Genomic DNA, 20,190 nt, shown 5'->3' on the forward strand with positions numbered 1-20,190 from the left:
TATATATATATATGTCTGGACACAGCCTGTCAATGGTATATTCACTTTAAGTCCAAAAATTATTTGTAGGTCTTGTCCATATGCCTATAGCTGCCATAAACTATACAAGTAAACCATATTAGATTAACACGGGCTGGTTTTGACAGCCCAGTGGGAACATATTGATTAGGTCTCCTTTCATGTTATTTGTTATGATTTTTCTTCTCTGTTTCATTTACTGGGAAGACACAAGGGAAGAGATTTCACTGGGAACACAATGACAGTGCCTGTCACAAAATGTTCTCAATGTTTCCATTAGTTACTATGGCAGTGACAAAGAGGGTTCCAGATGAAAAGACAGACCTGCTGTGACAGAGCACAGCAGGACAACAGGAAGACATTTTCTCCTGACCTGGGAAATTAGGGAATCATACTTAGAGATTATAGAATTGTCTCCATTTCCAAGAGCACGATCCTAGCATTTGGGTTTTGAGATGGATTGTGAAAAGGTAGTTCTGTAAGAGCTGGCTAGTGACAAATAAAGGGCAAAGGTTAGACAGTGCTGCAGATTTCTGACCAGAGCAAGGAGATGGACGTGTAGAGGCGAGAGAAGATCTGTCATTGTCATCAAATCCTTGAGATGGAACAATCAATTTAAATTATGTATATATGGAGTACTTATTTTAAAATTACACATGAAATCCATAATGTAGCCATATATCTTTTAAGTGGCTAAAAGAACTCAAAGAACTCTGCTATTGTGATAGATAATTAGCACATGGGATGCTTTCACCAAGGACTTGAAAGTGCTGGAAAAAAATTATTATCCCTCAGTTAAATCACTACAGAATGTACTGGAATAGAGATATGCAAAGTCACAAAAGATAGAAATATTCTTAGGCCAGCAAAATGCAGAAGTAATAGAACGAATATATTAACTATATAAAGCCAGAATATATTAATCAGAGATTAATCAGGAAAAAAATCAGGCAATTAATCAGAAAAAAATATTAGTAAATGTAAAAGGTGAAGGGAGATTTCTACAAGAAGAACATTTTCCATTTCAGTAGAAAGGTTTTCGCTGGTATTGAACTTAGAGGGAGATATATTAACCAGTGAATTTTTTAGTCTTTCCACCTAAAAAGATCTTCTCTAGTACAAGTCAGATGCACCTGACAGCTTAGCCTGGTGCTATTCAACATAAATGTTGTTGTATCAAGTTAGACTCCACTCATAGCTGACCCTCTAGCAGGTTTTCAGAGGCTGCAAATGGCACAAGATGAGGTTGCCTATTTTTCTCCTTTAGAGCAGCTGGTGGATTCGAACCACATGTTTTTTAATTTTAAGCACAACTCTTTACCCACTAGGTTACCAGAGCTCCCTATTAAACATATCTAACTTTATTTAGATATAGCTAATGTTAGATGGATCTTTGCTGAAAGCAGAGAGTATCAGAGGAATGTCTATCTGTATTTCATTGACTATGCAAATGCTTTTGACTGTGTGGATCACAACAAACTACGGCTGACTCTGAGAAGAATGGGGACCCCTCAATATTTGATTGTACTTATGTGAAACCTATACTTGAACCAAGAAGCAGTCGTCAGAACACAGGAAGGAGACATTGCATGGTTCAAAATTGGGAAGGGTGTCCTCCAGGGACATGTCCTATTTCCCTATCTTTACACTCTATATGCAGAACAGATTATCCAGGAGGCTGGGCTCTATGAGGAGAAGTGTGGCATCAGGATTGGAGGTAGACTCATCAACAACCTGTGTTATGCAGATGACAAAACCCTGCTTGCTGAAACGAAGGAGGAGCTGAAGCACTTGCTGCAGAAGGTCACGGACTGCTGCCTTCAATATGGATTGAAGCTCAACATCAAGAAAACAAAGATTCTCACCGCTGGACCAACATCATTGTGGATGGTGAAGAGATCAAGATTGTTAACAGTTTTAGTTTGCTTGGGTCCACAATCAATACTCTTGGTACTAGTAACCAGGAAATCAAGAGATGAATTGCATTGAGTCAGCTATTAGGGACCTCTCCAGAGTACTGAAGAGCAATGACATGAGGCTGGAGACTAAGGTACACCTGATCCAAGCCGTAGTCTTCACAATTGCATGATATGCGTCAGAGATCTGGACAGTGACAAGGGATGATAGAAACAGAATTGATGCCTTTGAGCTGTGGTCCTGGAGAAGAGTATTGAATACACCATGGACTGCTAGGAGAACAAACAGGTTCATCCTGGAGAGAGTGAAGCCAAGCTGCTCCTAGGAGGCAAGGATTATGAAGCTTTGTCTGACGTAGTTTGGGCACGTTGCAAGGAGGGACTGGTCCTTGGAGAGGGACATCATATTTGGGAGGGTAGAGGGACAGTGCAAAAGAGGAAGACCCTCGATGAGATAGATCAACTTAGTGATTGGGGTAATGGGAGTAAGACAATGAGATTGGTACAGGATAGAGCAGGGTTTAGGGCTCTTGTACACAGGGTCACTATGAGTCGCGAGTGACTCGATGGCACATAACAACAACAACAACATGCTGATCAAGCAAGTTTGCAGTCCTTCTTTCTCATGCTAGTGCAACTGAGTCTATCACTTTACAAAAAGCTGTTGGTCTAACCTGATCAAGGTTTTCTCCAACAGTCTTACTGTGGACTTCTCAGAACTCTATCACAAAGCTTTTATTCAATAAATGAAGTAATTTACTCTGGTATTAAAAATCCAGTGGTTAAACTGCTTCACAACTAAGTGAAAGGTTAGTGGCTTGTACCCACCCGTATCTGGGATAAAAATGGGGCAGTCTTCTTCCAAAATGATTTACTGGAAAAGCCTGTGCTGGAAAGCCTGTAGAGTGCCTCTATCCTGTCCTATACAGTTTCTATGCTTTTGAATTGATTGGGATGGGAATTAAAAAAAATTATTTTAAAAAATTTAGGTAATGAGGATTCTCCTTGACAAGATCAGCCATTGTCAGGAAAGCTGGTCTGTGCCTCTTACATCTTAACGATAACATTCTTCTAAATGTTGAGAGAAGCAGTATAATGCAGTAGGTAACAAACAAACAAACAAACAAAAAACCAAAAGAACAAACACTCTAATTCTCAGTTAGAAAGTCTGAGTTTGAATTCTTGTAAATTTCCAGCTATAAGACTTGGACAGTAACTCAACTTCTCTGTGTCTCAACATTCTGTCAGCAAAAAAGGGTTACAAAGAACCTGCCTCAAAGAGGTTTTCTGAGGATGAAATGAATTGATGCACGTAAGATGCTTAAAAATAACAGTGGTCTTATGGTTAGGTGCCATTGAGTTGACTACTCTGGAAGATCTCATGATGGAAACATTGCTCCACCCTGGACCATCTGCACAATCTCTGCCATGCTCAAGCCCATTGCCGCAGCCCCACATCAGTTTATCTTGAAGAGGATCTTCCTCTCTTTTGCTGACCCTCTCCTTTTCTAAGCATAAATGTTTGACCCCCAAAGACTGGTACTTCCTAACAGCATGTCCAAAGTGTCTCACAGAGTTTCACCATCCATGGAGCATTTCCTTCAAGACAGATTTGTTTGTTCCTTTGGTAGTCCATGGCATCTTAAATACTCTTTGACATCTCGCCAATTCAAAGGTATCAACTCTTCTTTGGTATTCCTTATTCACTGTCACCTATGCAACTTTCATATACATCTGAGGCTTGGATCAAATGTACCTTGGTATTTAAACTGGTATCTTTGCTCTTCAGCACTTTAAAAAGAGCCTTGAGGACAGATTTGCTGATATCTTCTTGATTGCTGCTACTATGCATGTTGCTGGTGGAACTAAAGGAAAAGAAATCACTGATAATCTTCTAAATAAACATTATCTGTTGTGATTTGTATATAGCTTGACTTACACAAAATGCATGGATTTACCAACTTAAGTATGTTATTGATAAACTGGCATTAGACTTTTCAGTCTCTTGCAAATGTGTTTTAGACAGTGCGATCATAATTTTAGGACCTGACTATGTTGGGAACTGATCAGGGTAGGTTTAAAGTGAGAAAAATGGCCATCTAATTAAACTATTGCCAGTAAAGTTCTGCCAAGTTTTAGGCTGTCTTCCATTTCTCTATGTTAATTTCTACAGTATATAGTGTTTAGGTCCTGACATGATAAGAAGGAATAGTTAGGACACTACTGAAACTCTACACAAGGGGGTCAGCAAGCCATGTGAAGAAAAAAACCCCAACAAAACCCCAAAATAACAAGAAGCAAACACACAGCAACATGAATCACAGCCCAGATGAAGCTTTCCAAGCCATCCAGCCAGAACCAACTCTCCTTGGTCAGTTCTGACTCTCCTTTGGATTTCTAACACTGTTGAGTGCACAGGAGATTGTCACCTTTTTCCTATGGTGATCTCTGAGAATTCGAGACCTGGAGAGGGGTGGATTTCAGAAGAGCAGCACCACTCCCTAGGGACCACTCTGCTAGTCGCTGTGGTGATGCTGTCCAGTCAAGTGTAACTCACAGCAACTCTACGATCAACGCATCTGAAACCTGCCCTGTCCTGTGCCATCCTCATGATCTCTGACATACTTGAGTGGGCTACTGTCACCATGTCAGTCTATCTTATTGATGGCCACTCATGGTGGACAGATATCAGGGAAGCTTCCAGATAGACTAGAAAAAAAGGACTGGCCATCTACTTCTGAAATGACAGGCCTTCAAAAGCCATATGAGCAACTGAGGACCCCCATTAGAGTTCCCTAAAGATCTACTATCTGGCCTTTTATTGATCTCTGGTCCACATTTTCTTTTCTTTTTTACTTACCTCATCTTTTTTTCCTTCTTACCTCATCTTACTGTAACAGTAAGTATAATGAGACTCAGTAGATGAAGTAGGATAAAAAGAAAGATGCTGAAAATCCTCTAACAAAAGGCCTCAGAGTTTTGATGAGGTAACTCATCTATCATCCCAAGCACAGAACAAATGGCAGCTGTTCTTACCTAAGAATGGTTTTTCTTGCTCTCAAAAAACTTTTAAATTCTTTACTAGTAACGATGGCATGACAGGTAAGTAGTTACGAGTTACTTGGTGCAAGGCCAAGGTGTAGTGACTAACTGGGTCACCAGCCTATCTAGAATGACCTCATTATATGCCAGTTGAATGTTAAAAAAAAATCATCAGAAAATTCATAGTTTTAACTATATAAAAATGCAAATACTGGACACAAATTACAAGTCTGAAAGGTACAGTAGATTCTGAATGAAGATTTCTGGTTTCATAATATTTTATCCAGGACATCAATAGTGTTTCCTTAATGAACTGCACCATTTGGCCCAATTTTGAATGAGATATTTTTAGCTTACCTGAATTTACAGCACTAAAGCATTAATGAATAATAAAATTAACTGTGAAGTACTCTAATATTATCAATGTCAAGGCCTTTTAGAGCAAAGAAAATTTTTTTTAAAAAAGAAAGTATAAGAGTAAAAGTGACTATCATCTGCAGTACATGTTCCTTCACAATAAGGCAAGGGATATGCTACCAAGTTAATGGTTCATTTAAGACTAATCATGAAAAAAAAAAGACTAATCATGAATAGTTTCAAAGAAGGAAAGAAAGACAAAATGTGTTGATGGCAAAGCTATTAAAGGAGAATATTTTATTCATGATTACTGTTAAATTAATACCATCACATGAAGCTAAATAAGTTTCCAATAACTAAATTATCCTCCAGGAAAAGGAAAACAATGGTCATCTTCAGATATTTTTTTAAACTTTATCTTGTTTGATATTATGAGAAAGAAACAACATTTAAGAGGAACTCTCTGATCATTCAGGAAATCTAAAACTTTCTGGAGACCATAATTGAGCTTAATGTAACTACAAGTAGTTTAGACTCACCAAAAGAATCTCTGGCCCAGATTTTCGATCAGTCTACACAATTAAGCCAAGAACCTTACAATTGTCTTGATATTATTTTTAATACTTATTCCCAAACCAATTTTTGTCCTCAGGAATTTTGCCAGTTCTTACTGAGTTTGAACTAGGCAAAAATTTAACTCTTTGTAGTACAATTAACACCCAATACTGTGTTAGAAACAGATGTTCTAACCAAAGGATATAATTGAAAGACATTACCCTTATTAGCATATTGTTTAATATTCACCACAGCTTGTTTTAAAAAACAACAATGTGTTAACATTTAAGCCCGAAGGGCTATGAATATACTATATACTGTACTTGATACAGCTTGTTTATGCAATATTCTGACAGATACAATTAATCTTGTGAAAATGAGTAGGGTACAGCACAAGAACAAATTATCTGCACAGCCAAAACACATATTTTTCCTGTAAATCATCTCATAATGCTCTCAGATATTAGCACATAGAAAGAACACCAGGAGTTAATTATTTAAAAGAAGAAATGAAATGCTATTACATTTATGTAGCTTGGTTATGAGGTCGTAGAGATAAGGAAGGGTTAAAGGAAATGCTTAAGTACTAAATGATTAAACAGGTATTTTGACAGTGACATAAGTGACTTCATACCTCCAACAAATGCATCACCAGCACCATTGGTGTCAACAATTTCTTTCTGGTCTTGATCCAACACAGCAAAAGTGGTGACACCATTTTCTGCAATTAAAGAAAAACAAACTGATTATTTAGGTAACAATACACAAACAAATGACTTAGTTATTTTTGAAGCTTTTTCATCATTCATTTAAAGAGAAGTATCAACCATGAGCTCCATATCTGGCCCCTGAGCACTCGGGGACCCAACTGCCAATCTACTTGTGCACATTGCATTTTTGTGTGTTTTAGTATACAGCGTCTGGATATGTTTTGATTTATTCCTAGGGATTCTGCTTTTCTTAAATGATTTTAGTAGCAATACCACTTTTTTTGACAGTACAAAGGCTTGAACATGTTCAAGCTCAAGAAAATGCTTATCTGGATTATAGCATGGATCCCTAATAATGCTTCAAGTCAGAGGGCATTCCTAGCAGTGAAATCTTGGGTACAATAACAATATAACAACTCTTTCATATTTCAATACTTTACGCTAAGGCCAAGGATTATGGATTGTAGCTGGTTTTATTATAAATAATGTCATCTAATTACTTTTGCAAAGCCATTTTTCTCTTTTTAAAAAAAATTTTTAAAAAGAATTTTAATGAGCATTTACAGAGATTTTGGATTTTCATTCATTCATTGCTGCACTTCTCTCCCCACCCATCCCTCCCCCCCCCATTTTTCTCTTTTTACAGTATGTTGACTAGCAAATAAGAAAGCTGTTACTGAAGTTATTCAAATGCTTCAAATTGTGATGTTAGGGAAAGGACTGAATATCTCACGAACTTCCAGAGGAAAAAACCGAATTTGTCCCAGAGGAAGTACAACCAGGGTTGCACATTAACAAGAAAAGGTACTAATATAATTTTTCAGTTAATATTTCTAAGAACAAGGGTATTCTTTTGGGTAACTATGGCACTGTTGATCAACCTAGGAATCTTGACATTATTATCTTAATCTCTACTTTGTATTCTGGAGGTCTGGTGGCCTAGTGGCAAGAAGTACTGCACTGAAGTGGTTCAAGTCCACCAGGTGCTCTGCAGGAGGATGGGCAATCCCCTCCCATGTGATTATCTGCCTTTGAAAACCTGCTGGAGGGTCAGCTGTGGGTGGGTTCCGACTTGATGGTACACAACAACAGTATATATTATAGGACCTCTGGTTGCCTAGTGGGTAAGGAGGCATGCTGCCAACCAAAAGGCAGGTGGTTCAAATTAAACAACTGCACTGTGAGATAAAGAGGGGCAGTCTGCTCCTGTGCAGTTTACTGTCTCTGAAAACCAGCTGGAGAGTCAGCTCCAAATCAGTTGCAAACAACAACATACATCAAATTATAATTCTGTGAATTGCTTTACTAATTCTTTTTCGAGCATTTTGCTTTCATTGAGTATAGGAACGACTGTTAAAAGAAAATTCTTGCAAAGTAATAATTAAAGGAGTTGATTTCATTTTGGAAAGATTTATGAATTAGACATTAGGGTTTCAATAAAAAACAGAAGTTCCCTTGGACAAATGAAAGCTGAGAGTTTATACAAACAACAAAAAGCAGAGAAAAGAAAACAAAACATTATATACACTTTGTACATGTATATTGAAATACAAAAATGTAACCACATATTGCTTTAAAAAAAGACAATGTACTTATATATGAAAAGATATGCTAAGAAAATCTCCCTCCCAATTCGGGTCTTCCATTCAGTCAGCTTCTAATTCTTTCTTTCTATTCTCTCTGGGATTAGTTCTTTTTAAAACTTATTTATTCCTATACAAGTCACACACACACACACACACTCACTCACTCTCTCTCTCTCTTTTTTTTCACCAAAAAGCCTAACACAATGTAGATTTGATCTCCTATTTTTCTCTTGGGATCTTTCTGTATGGGTTCCTAGAGAATGCCATCACTTTTTTATTGCTGCAAAACGATCCAGTGTGTGGATATACTAAAATTTATTAGGATTGACTTTTAGGCAGTTTTCAATATTCTGCTTTCACATGCAATGTTACAAGCACGAATGTTTTAAAAATGCCTACATTTATTTGAAGCATTGGTGGCCTAGTGGCAAGAAACTGCACTGCAACCCCAAAGGTATACCGTTCAAATCCACCAGCTGCTCTGTGAGAGAAAGATGGGCAGTCTCCTCCCATGCAATTAACTGCCTCTGAAAACCAGATGGAAGGTCAGCTATGGGTCAGTTCTGACTCAATGGTAAATAACAACAACAACAAACTTATTTTAGGGAGCTCAGGTGGCCTACTGGTAAAAAAAACTGCACTGTGATTCGAAAGGCACATGGTTTGAACCCACCAGTTGCTCCAAGGGAGAAGGATGGACAATACCCACTTGTGCAGTTAGTTTACTGTCTGTGACAGAGGGTCAGCTATGGGTTGGTTCCAATTTGACACAAGAAAAACAAACTTATTTTACTTAACAGTTGCTTCAATGATACTCAATATTTATTCAGGGAGTTGACACAAAGAAACTAAATTGTTATACTAAGAATATGAAATAAGCCTATTTTTTTAAAAAAAGGTGAATCTGAGAAAAGTTTGTTCTTTTCACTAGGACACAAAACCCAGAATATGAGCAAAGACACACTGCTCTGACTGTCCTACTAAATAGCAATGAAACAAATGACAAACTCAGCTAATAATAGAGGTTTACAGAACAATCCTAATTAACGAGGACTTTTGGGGAACAGAGAGTCCTGGGTTAATTTAATTTTCTGGTTAACTAAAGAAAAGGCAAAAACTCTCTTTAGTTGGAAATTTTCTAAAATATATTAATGTAACATAATAATATACCATGACATCTCTGCTTTAATTAGTTTATTGAATTGAATAAATTTTTTCTTTGATAATACAGCACATCTTAAAGTCATTATTCTGAACATCCACTCTTACTGTAGTTGCAAAGGTGGAAGTGTTCTCATGGTATACAGGATAAATGGCATGATGGGAAGTAAACTGGATTAGGAGTCAGGAGACTTCGGGCTTTATTATGGTTTTCACTCAGCTATTTCATGTAACATGTGTTAACAGTCTCTATTGGAAGCTGGGGTTCCAAATGTGAACATGCCAGACAAAAAAATTGTTCTTAAGAAGACATCAGTCTGGTGGGGACAGACTAGACCATATGTTGTTGTTATTTGCCTCTGAGTCAGAACAGACTCATGGCTGAGCCTCCAGTGAGTTTTCAGAGGCCGTGAATTGCATGGGTAGAGATTACCCATCCTTCTCCCAGGGAGCAACTGGTGGATTCATGCCATCAACCTTTGGGCTGGTAGTGCAATTCCTTACCATTAGGCTGTGAGAGCTTCCTAGACAATATATAAGTAGTAAATAAATGTGCATGATAAAATGAGATGATAAATACTACAAACAAAATATGATGAAGTGTGACTAGGGAAGAGTTTTTAAGTAGTTGGTTAGATCCTCTTTATGAAAGTAATCCTTATGTTCACTCTTCAATGGAAAAAAGGAACTAGTCACATGAAGATCCTGAGGAAGAATGTTCCATGCAGAGACCCTATGCCAATAGTAAGCCTGGTGAGCTAATCTGTTTAAAGTAAAGAAGCCACCGTAACTAGACTATATTGAGTGTGGGTATCAAATGGAGTTGAATAAACCAAGATAAGAACTCTGAATTTTAATCTATATAAAATGGGAAATCATTGGGTGGTTTAAGGAATGGAGTGCAAAGATCTAATCTAAAATTATCTTGGCAACCTTATGGACTGAATGGCCCGGGATAAAGAGTAATTTAATTTAGCACAGTTTTATAGTTCTCTGGTGGCCTAGTGGTAAGAAACTGCCCTGCTATCTTGAAGGCACACAGTTCTAACCCACCAGCTGCTCCACGGAATAAGCATGGGTAATCTCTTCCTGTGTGATTAATTTCCTCTGAAAACGAAGCACAGAGTCAGCTATGGGTCAGTTCTGACTCGACAATACACAACAACAATAACAACTACTACATGGAAGATATATTAAATATGTTCTGAATGTATAAAGCCCTATATAATTTTATATTTTTGTTGTTGTGTACTGTTGGGTTGTAACTACCTCATAGCTGACCCTCCTGTGGGTTTTTAGTTAATCACACAGGAGGAGAATGAATGCCCATTTTTCTCCTGTGGATCAGTTAGCAAGTTTGAACCATGCAACTTTGGGCTGGTGGAGCAACTGCTTACCACTAGGCCATAGAGCTCCCAAATACATTCTTGGGCATGCCAATTAGTATTTGTTGAATAGCAGCTATGAGTTCTTCATACTTTCTAGAATCTTTGGGCAGAAATAAGAATTACTAGACACAGCTTGACCTCTCAAGGACCTTGGGATCTAGCTGAAAAGAGAAATCTAGAACATATGAAGGGATATATAACGTATCACACACAATCTAATTCTTACTACAATTACAAGAAGTTCAAAGAAGTGTGAATTTAATTTACTGGAGAAGGCTCCATGGGAGTCTGCAATTAAGCTACAATGTCAAGATTTGAATGGTGAAGAGAAGAAAGGATGTGTGTTCCAGGATGAATGGAGAGTCTATCAGATGGAAGAAGTACAATACTTTATGGACTAGGCAAGGCAATCAAAGACGAGGACTTTCCTTCAAAGCCAACTGAGACTCAAAGCCTTCCTCAAGAGACATTGCCCTAATGTGGGCTTCTACATTGCTAAACTGAGGAAAGCCATTTCCGCTTTCTAAAGCCATTCTTTTGTGGTGTTGTCACTCCCTCCCTCACTAGCACTGGGTCAGTTCCGACTCACAGTGACCGCCCCCCAGTAGGTCTCCAAGGCTGGAAATGCACCAGGGGATGACAGCCCATCTCTCTCCCAAGTAGCTGCTGGTGAATTTGCAGAAATGTACAACCTTTGAGTTTGCAGTGTAACTCACTAAGGAGTATCCCACCAGCACGAGATAATTCAGACAGGTGGGATCTACTCATGTAACAGGAGACTGAAAGCCAGACAGAAATTTGGATCTGATAACTCCAAAATCACAAATGTAAATTTTTGAACAAAAAAGTATCATGAGAAGATTAAATATTTGACAGTAATATTGACACAGAAGAATCAGAAAGAGGTAAAAAATAGTAGCAAACAAGACTTTAGCTGTGCAGTTGCTGTGAGAACTCAAATACTATGTGTCAACCTGACATCAAATGCTTTATCTACTTTGCTGTTATGTGCTGTCCAGTTGGGAATGACTCATAGCCGACCCTCCAGGAGGTTTTCAAAGGCCATAATAAAATGCTATCTACAGCCTCTTAACACCTGCTGGAGCTCCTAACCACTAGAGAGCTCTGATGGTCTAGTGGGAAGAAGCTGCTTTGCAATCTCAAAGGCATGTGATTAAAATCCACCAGATGCTTTCTGGGAGAAGGATGGACAATCTCCTCTGATGTGAGCTACTGCCCCTGAAAAACTGCGCTAAACCTCATCATCTCTTTTACTGAGAGTCTTCCTGTTGTTTGCTGATCCTCTTTCCAAGCAGCATGCCTCCTTTTAAAAAACAACTTCCCCTAGCTACATGTTCAAAGTATGAAAGATGAAGTTTTGTCATCTTTGCCTCCAAGGAGAAGTCTAATAGCACTAGGCCATACTTTATTTTATCTCATGTCATTCTACCTGTAATTGCATGAGTTAGGGACTACTCATGACATTGTAAAGGAGATTTGAACATCTATTTTCATAGTGTATATGCCCAGAGGTTGCTCTGATGGCCTAGTGGTAAGAAGCTGCACTGCAATTGCCAAGGCACACTGTTTGAATCCTACCAGGTGCTCTGTGGGAGGATATGCAATCTCCTCTCATGCAATTAGCTGCCTTTAAGAACCCACTGGAGGGTCGTTCGAAGAAGTGAGGGTCAAGGGGATGGAAAATGGGAATGGGAAAATCACTAGGATAGCCAGCTTAGGTGGGTAGATGGGCAGGGGGAAGGGACAGGAGAGGTAGGGTAAAGGAAATGGGAAAGATCTGATGGGGATCTGAAAAGACTGGGTAACACTAGCATAGAACAATGGTGATTAATTTTATAATACATGATATATATAAATGATCGTATAAAACACAATGTGAATGAAGAAATGTGGAAAACACAGTGTACACAAATGAATGAGGCACAATGTATTTGAAAATCATAACCAATTAAAAAATTTTCACAAATGATGCTGGCAAACATAATAGAAATTACTAACTACTCAAGGCTGCATGACAATAGGTTTTCATGAAGGAAAGAATGTGTGTATGATGTGTGGGGCTGTGTGTGTGTCACAGAAGTAAAATATGACTCCAAAGCAATATTCTTCTGAGTGGAAAAAAGAAGCTGATTAAGCAGTTAGTGTGTGCCGACGAGTCATGGCTGACTCATAGCTGACCCTCCAGTGGGTTTTCAGAGGCATTTAGTCGCTCAGAAGGAGGCTGCCATCTTTCTCCCATGGAGCACCTGGTCAATTCCAACCACGTGCTTTTGAGAATGCAGTGCAGCTTCTTACCACGAGGTAGCAAACTGACATTTACATTTCCTTTCCAAAGCCTTAACCCATGATATCGGACTCCTGGTGCCTCTGTCTGTAAAGCAGAGCTGTGTTCCATTGGATTTTCAGTGGTTCAATTTTCTCAAGGAGAAATTTTCTTCTGGGTGATCAAACCTCTCAATCTTTTGGTTAGTGACTACGTATTTACATCATCCAGGACTACGTAACCATTTACATCATCCAGGACTTCAAGACCTGTGCTGATAACAAAGTTGCACTACATTAATGAGAAAAGCTTTTTAGAAGCTATAAAACACGATGACTAAAAGTATAAATCAGACTTCTTGCGCTCATACTCCAGTTTGTAGGCAATTATGCGCATCATGCCTCAGTATTCTCATACATAAAATGGGGGACAAAAATAGTATCTCAGGATTCTCAGGAGTGTTAAGTATGGTGATGAATATAAAGTACTTATATCAAAAGTTGGCACATGTCAGCATTATGTATCTTTTTTTTTGTACAATAGACAGGCATATTACTCATCTTAACATGAGATTTTGAAGCAAATGGATTCAGCTCTCCCATAGGACTGCTGTTTCAGAAACCATGGTTTTGACTTTGAACACAATCTGATTTTATGCTTTTATGATTTTATGTTTGCAGTGAAGCCTTTTAGATTTTTGCTTATGTTTTTATCTAATTTTCTACAAATGTTTCAAGCACATGGCAGTTAAAGTCTTTATCATTAAAATGTAGAGAGATAATACATTGTTTACTTAGAATATGAAAATAATTTCCCTAGAAGAGTAACAAGAAAATAATGAATGGGAAACTATTGCTCTAAAATGTTATTACTCCATTCTCTTGTGTATATATATTTCTTTAAAATGCTTTTAATATCTTTCGTAGGCTCACTAGATGAAACATATATCTGTAATCTTTGGATAAAGCTGAGCTTTTCAACTTGTTCTCTCTCTTATTGTTTCTTTCAATGCCTTTGCTCCATTCCCACCTCTATAACAACTAATTTCCTCTGCTGGCTTAGAATATACTTAAGTTACTGGCTAACCAAGTTTCTTGTTGTAGTTGTGTGTCATCAAATCAGAACTAACTCACAGCTAATTCCGCAGTGGGTTTTCAAAGGCTGTAAATCGCATGGAGAAGATTGTCTATCTTTATTCCAAGGAGCAGCTGGTGGATTCAAACTACCTCGTCTGTGGGTTTCTGGGCCATTATACTACCAGAGTAGATATAGATTGCTTAACCTTAGGGAGCTCCTAATGTTGGTCCAATCAGCAGGTGGGTGGGCAACAACTTAATAACATACATCTTGGTGGCCTAGATAACAGGGACTATGTTGTTATGTGCCATGTAGTCAACTGCACTCACAGCAACCCTATGAACAACAGATCTGAACTTTGCCTTATCTTGTGCCATCTCTGATATACTTGAGTCTGTCATCACAGCCACTGTGTCAAGCAATCTTGTTGAGTCTTTTTCTTTTGCTGCCATTCAACCTTTCCAAACATGATGTCCTTCTCTGAGGACTGGCCCCTCTAACAACATACCCAGGTATGTGAGATGAAGCTTTGCCACCTTTGCTTCCAAGGAGCAACCTAGTCTCACTTTCTCTACCATAGACTTGTTTGTTCTTTTGGCAGTCCAAGAGATACTCTGTTCTCTTCTCCAACACTACAACTCAAAGGCATCAATATTTTTTTCTCTCTCATACTTAGTCACTGTCCAATTTTCAGGTGTATGGAAAGTAACTGAAAGACTATGGCTTGAATCAGGTACACCTTAGTTTTAAAACTGATATCCTTGCTCTTTAGCACTTTAGGGAAATTCCTGACACTAGATTTTCTCAGTGTTACAAGTTTTTTTATTTCTTGACTGCTAATACCAAGAGTGTGGATTTGAAACTGCTGACAATTTCAATCTTTTCTCTATCTTTCATGATGTTGTCTCTTGGCTCAATGATGAGGATTTTAGTATTCTCAGATGATTCCAGAACTAATACTGGCAGTATTAGTTAGAGTGTGATTTTTCACAATATAAGTCTGATTGTGCTATTCCTCAATTTAAAAACACTTCGTAGTTCTTTATTAATGAAGTCTAAATTCTAGAATATGAATCTGGCCTGCAGTTCCATCCTCCCTTCCCATCATTCCCTAACTTGTGACATACTCATAGTTTCCCAAAGGTACTGTACCCTCTTGTGTTCATATCAAGTTTCACTCTTAGTTCTGTATACTGGATAAGGCACGTTCCCTTAGGTGTTGTTAGGTTCCATCAAGTTGAGTACAATTCATAGTGACCCTCTGAAGAGCCATCCTCAACCCTGCTCTGTGCCATCCTCATCATCTCTGACACACTAGAGCCCACTGCTGAAGTCACAGTATCAATCCATTTTGTTGGGGTCTTCCTCCTTTGCTAACCCTCCATCTTCCCAAACATGATGTCCCTTTCCAAGGAATAGCCTTGCCTTGCTACATGCCCAAAGTATGAAAGACAAAGCTTTGTCATCCTTCTCTTCAAGGAGAATTCTGGCTGCACCTTTTCCAGGCCATATTTGCTTGGGTTTTATTCTTGGTAGTCCATGAGATATTCAGTACTCTTCCCCAACACCACAACTCAAACTATGAAATCTTCTTCTGTCACCCTTATTCATTGTCCAGCTGTCTTATGTGTAGCAGGTGATTGAGAAGATCATGGCCTAAATCATGTACACTTTAGTCTTCAAACTGACATCATTGCTCTTCAGTATTTTGGAAAGGTCTCTGACAGCAGATTTGCCCAGTGTAATACATCTCCTAATTCCCTGACTGCTGGAACCAAGGGTGTTGATTATTGATCTGAGGAAGAGGAAACTGCTGACAGCTTCAGTCTTTTCTCCATCTATCATAATGTTGAATTACGGGCCTGTGGTGAGGATCTTTGTCTTCCTGATGTTGCGATAAAATCCATACTGAAGTCTTCCTTGATCTTTTGCAGCAGGACTGAAGGAAGACTCATCAACCTGTGTTATGCTGAAGACACACCTTTGCTTGCTGAAAGTGAGAAGGATATGAAATGACTGCTTCAAGTCTGATGCCAAACTATTCTTCATAGAGTCCAGCTTCATGAGTTATTTGCTCCTTTTACAGATTGAATAGATATGGGGAAAGGATACCCTGATGCACACCCTTCTTAATCTTAAACCATGCAGTGTTCCCTTGCTCTGTTTGCACACAATTTATTGATCTAGGTATAGTTTCTGTATGTTCTGGGGTTTCCATTCTTATCAATATGAGACATAATTTGTCATGATCTACACAGTCAAATGCCTTTGCATAATTAATAAAACACAAGTAAACATTCTTCTGGTATTTTCTGCTTTCAGCCAGAATCCATGTGACATCAGCAATGGTATCCCTGGTGCGTGGCCTCTTCTAAATCCAGCTTGTACTTCTGGTAGTTCCCTGTCAATGTATCATTCCAGCTGCTTCTGAATGATCTTCAATAATATTTTGCTTGCATGAGATATTAATGATATTGCTTGGTACTTTGCACTTTCTGTCGGATCACCTTTCTTGAGTATGGGGACACATATGGATCTCTTCCAGTTAATCGGCCAGGTAGTTGTTCTCCAAATTTCCTGGCATAAATTGGTGAGCAAATCCAGGGCTGCATCTGTTCCTTCAAACATCTCAACTGGAATTCCATCAATTCCTGGGGTCTTATTTATATAGTCTATGGTTTGTTTTCTTATTAATGTCTTCACTTAGAACTGGAAGCAAACCTTTATTATATTGATAACTACTTATTTATTATGAGTTTTTCCTACCATAAACCCTGTGCTCCTTATTAGTTGTCCCCACCTGATAGAGGATCCATATTCCTGTTCTATCCATAGCTCTGATCAATTTCTGGGAGAAAGGCCTGAGGATCTACCTCTGAAGATCAGCCAGTGAAATGGGTACCAGGTGTACAGACCCACAACTGCTCAGTATGAGGCACAGAACTAGGCAGCATTTCATTCTGTTGTTTGTGAATTTGCTGTGAGTTGTGATTCAATGCAATGACACTAACAGGAATAATAGCAAACTTTTGTTAGAGATTCTGGACATCAAGCCTGGAGACATTGGATGTTCCTTTCTTTGTTCACTACAGGTCTTTTTCTTTCTAGTGATTGCAATCAAACCTTTTCATTTATCTTATTTTTTAATTTAAAGCATAATTTACAAGCTTCAAATCATACATATTTGAAATATGCAGATTGATGAGTTTTGACAAATGTATATACTTGTATAGCTCCCTAAGTCTATCAGGCTATTTAGAACTGGCCTGTCCAATATTGTTGTTGTTGTTGTTATATGCCATCGAGTCGCTTGCAACTCATAGCGACCCTATGTACAACAGCTCTAAACTCTGCTCTGTCCTGTGCCAATCTCATTGTCTCCGACACACTCATCCCGATAACCCCAGTCACTGAATCAATCTACCTCCCAGAGGGCTTTCCCCTCCTGCGCCTGCCCTCCACCCTCCCAAGCATGGTGTCCTTCTCCAAGGACCGGTCCAATATAGTAGCCACTAACTCTGCTGGACTAGTAAATAGGGAATTGCACCCCCAATCCAAAGGTGGTTGGCTCAAATCCACCAGGAATTTGTGTACAGAAAGATGGTCAATCTCCTATTGGGCAATTTACTATCTCTGAAAACTCACAGGAGGGTTGGCTATGGGTTGGTTCCAACTAGATGGCAATGAGTTGGGCTTTGTTTAGCTTTTTTAATTAATCAAAAGTAAATAAAATACAAAATTCAGTCAACTGGTAGCACCTCAATGCAAGTGCTCAGGAGACACAGATGGCTAGTGGTTACCACACTGAATAGTGCTAGTGTAGATTATGCCACCACTGCAGACTATCTATTGGGCACTGATAATTGGGTGCTACACATACTTTTCTCATCTAAGAGTTTTCTCATGTCCCTTCACAGTCCAAATCCTACCCTTCCCCAGGATAAAACAGAAACAATCAGTGTTCTGATTTTTACCACCATAAATTAATTATTACATAAATTCTAGTACTAATAATAGTATTAGTTCTACTACTAGTATTACATAAATTCTAAATACTACGCAGCATGCAGGAGCAGTGATTCTGAAGACCACTACCTAACTTGGGAGGGACTGGAGGGCTTTATGCTAAGTGAACTAACTCAGTTCTATGAGGATAAATACTACATAAGACCATTATTGTAGAAATAGTAAGATAACAAGTAAAATGTGTATGAGGATACAAAGGGGAGAATGGGGGAGCAGAGGGATAAAGATGAGCGGGGAGGGTGGGAGGGTAATCATAGGGCCCCACAATTTGTTAAGTGGAGGGAGGGATGGGGAAAGATCCATTGTGAAAAACAATATATATATATACACCCACACATACACTTTGTAAGTACGCCAGTATAAAATAAAAATTTTATTTAAAAAAATTAGTACTACAAAATTCAATTATGTCCTATGTGCTCTTTAATATACAGATTCTTATTCTCTGCATAATGGTTTTGGGGTCCACTCACATTGTTGCTTTTATCAACAATCTTCTGGTATAGAATTGGCTACAGTCAGATCACACTGGCCTATGGGAGGGGATTTTATACACACAAAGTCTACTCAAGTCTAAGTTCAATGACCTCATACTGTTGGTTTGAAATCCAGCATGGTGGGAATACGTACACCATGATGCAATTTCTACAAATAGGATTATCCCTTCCTCACCACCCCCTGGAGATCAGCTGCGAAACACTGACCAACACACCAATGATCCTGTACTTAAAACACTTTCATCATCAATAATAAAACAGAAAGGTATATACAATCAAAGCACAAGAAATGTAGGTTTGCAGCATCTATGTGGGCAGGAAAATGTAGGGAAGCATAGCTAATTCATCAGTTTAAATGCAGCCACATAATAGATCCACATAAGTGTTCCACTTTGGTTTAAAAACTAGCCGAAAAGAACAATTTTTTTAATGAGGGAGTAGGATGCCATTTCTGGAATTTTTCATTGGATTTCTTCAACTGGTTGAAGTGCTTAACAAGCAGTGTTAAAGGAAAAGGGAATGTTATCCATATAATGTCTGGGAAGCCACTAAACAAACATATTTTCTATAATCCATATTTGCCAATGTTTATTAGGAGTTAAACAAATGGCACAGTCATATAAAAGAAAATAAAGACCTTCGATCAAAACAGACTGGTGCTTATAGCTGATTACTGCCAGATTGCTGATACTTAGTGGTGCTTCTATTCCCCTCCCCAACATGTCCTATATGTTTACAACCTCTCAAGCCATCTAACTATTCTCACTCTCAAAGGATAAAGAAAAAAACAAACAAAAAAGAAAATAGAAATCACGAGGTGTCAAAATGAACTAAGATTCTCTATCAAGCAGTGCAAGAGTCATCTTTTTCACCAAAACATTCAGATAGCAAACAAATTAACTATTCAAACTCAACTCACTGCCATCTTGTCTGAACCAACTTTCTTTCTTTTGTTTTTATTGTGATTTTAGTGAAAGTTGATAGAAAGGATGGGTTTTCATTCATTCTTTAATCCATACTTTAATTCTTTCACCTCCCTCAATTCACTTTGTAATGCATGTTATTGTAATGCAAATTGTTAACTGTCATACACATAATGCCTAATTATTCATTCCTTTCAGAAGTCCATCCTTTTTCCTATTCCATGTTGTTTGTTGTTGTTATGTGCCCAGAGTCTTTTGCCACTCATAGCATACAGCAGCCCTAAACCCTGCTCTATCCTGTGCCAATCGCACTGCCTCTGACACACCCATCCCGATTACCCCAATCACTGAATCAATCCACCTCATAGAGGGTCTTCCCCTCCTGCACTGTCCCTCTAGCCTCCCAACCATGATGTCCCTTTCCAAGAACCTGTCTGTCCTTACAACATGTCCAAAGTATGTCAGACGAAGCCCCAGAATCCTTGCCTGCAAGGAGTAGCCTGGTTTAACCCTCTCTAAGATGGATCTGTTTGTTTTCTTGGCAGTCCATGGAACATTCAATACTCTTCTCCAGCACCACAGCTCAAAGGCGTCAATTCTCCTTCTATCCTCCCTAGTCATTGTCCAACTCTCTGATGCATAACAAGTGA

The 20,190-nt window shown here is 38.6% G+C and overlaps 1 protein-coding gene across 3 annotated transcripts in view; it reads right to left on the reverse strand.

Moving 5' to 3' along the window:
• ADK (adenosine kinase) overlaps positions 1-20,190 on the reverse strand; it is a 696,790-nt gene that overhangs the window by 41,779 nt on the left and 634,821 nt on the right. For all 3 annotated transcript variants that reach the window (XM_006887511.1, XM_006887509.1, XM_006887510.1), the window contains one exon: positions 6,523-6,609. In XM_006887511.1, coding sequence (XP_006887573.1) covers positions 6,523-6,609 — 87 coding nt within the window. The remainder of the gene's footprint in view (positions 1-6,522; positions 6,610-20,190) is intronic.

Source organism: Elephantulus edwardii, unplaced genomic scaffold (assembly GCF_000299155.1).
Source record: "Elephantulus edwardii isolate Elephantulus edwardi_28Jun2011 unplaced genomic scaffold, EleEdw1.0 scaffold00058, whole genome shotgun sequence".
NCBI classification, from domain to species: domain Eukaryota; kingdom Metazoa; phylum Chordata; class Mammalia; order Macroscelidea; family Macroscelididae; genus Elephantulus; species Elephantulus edwardii.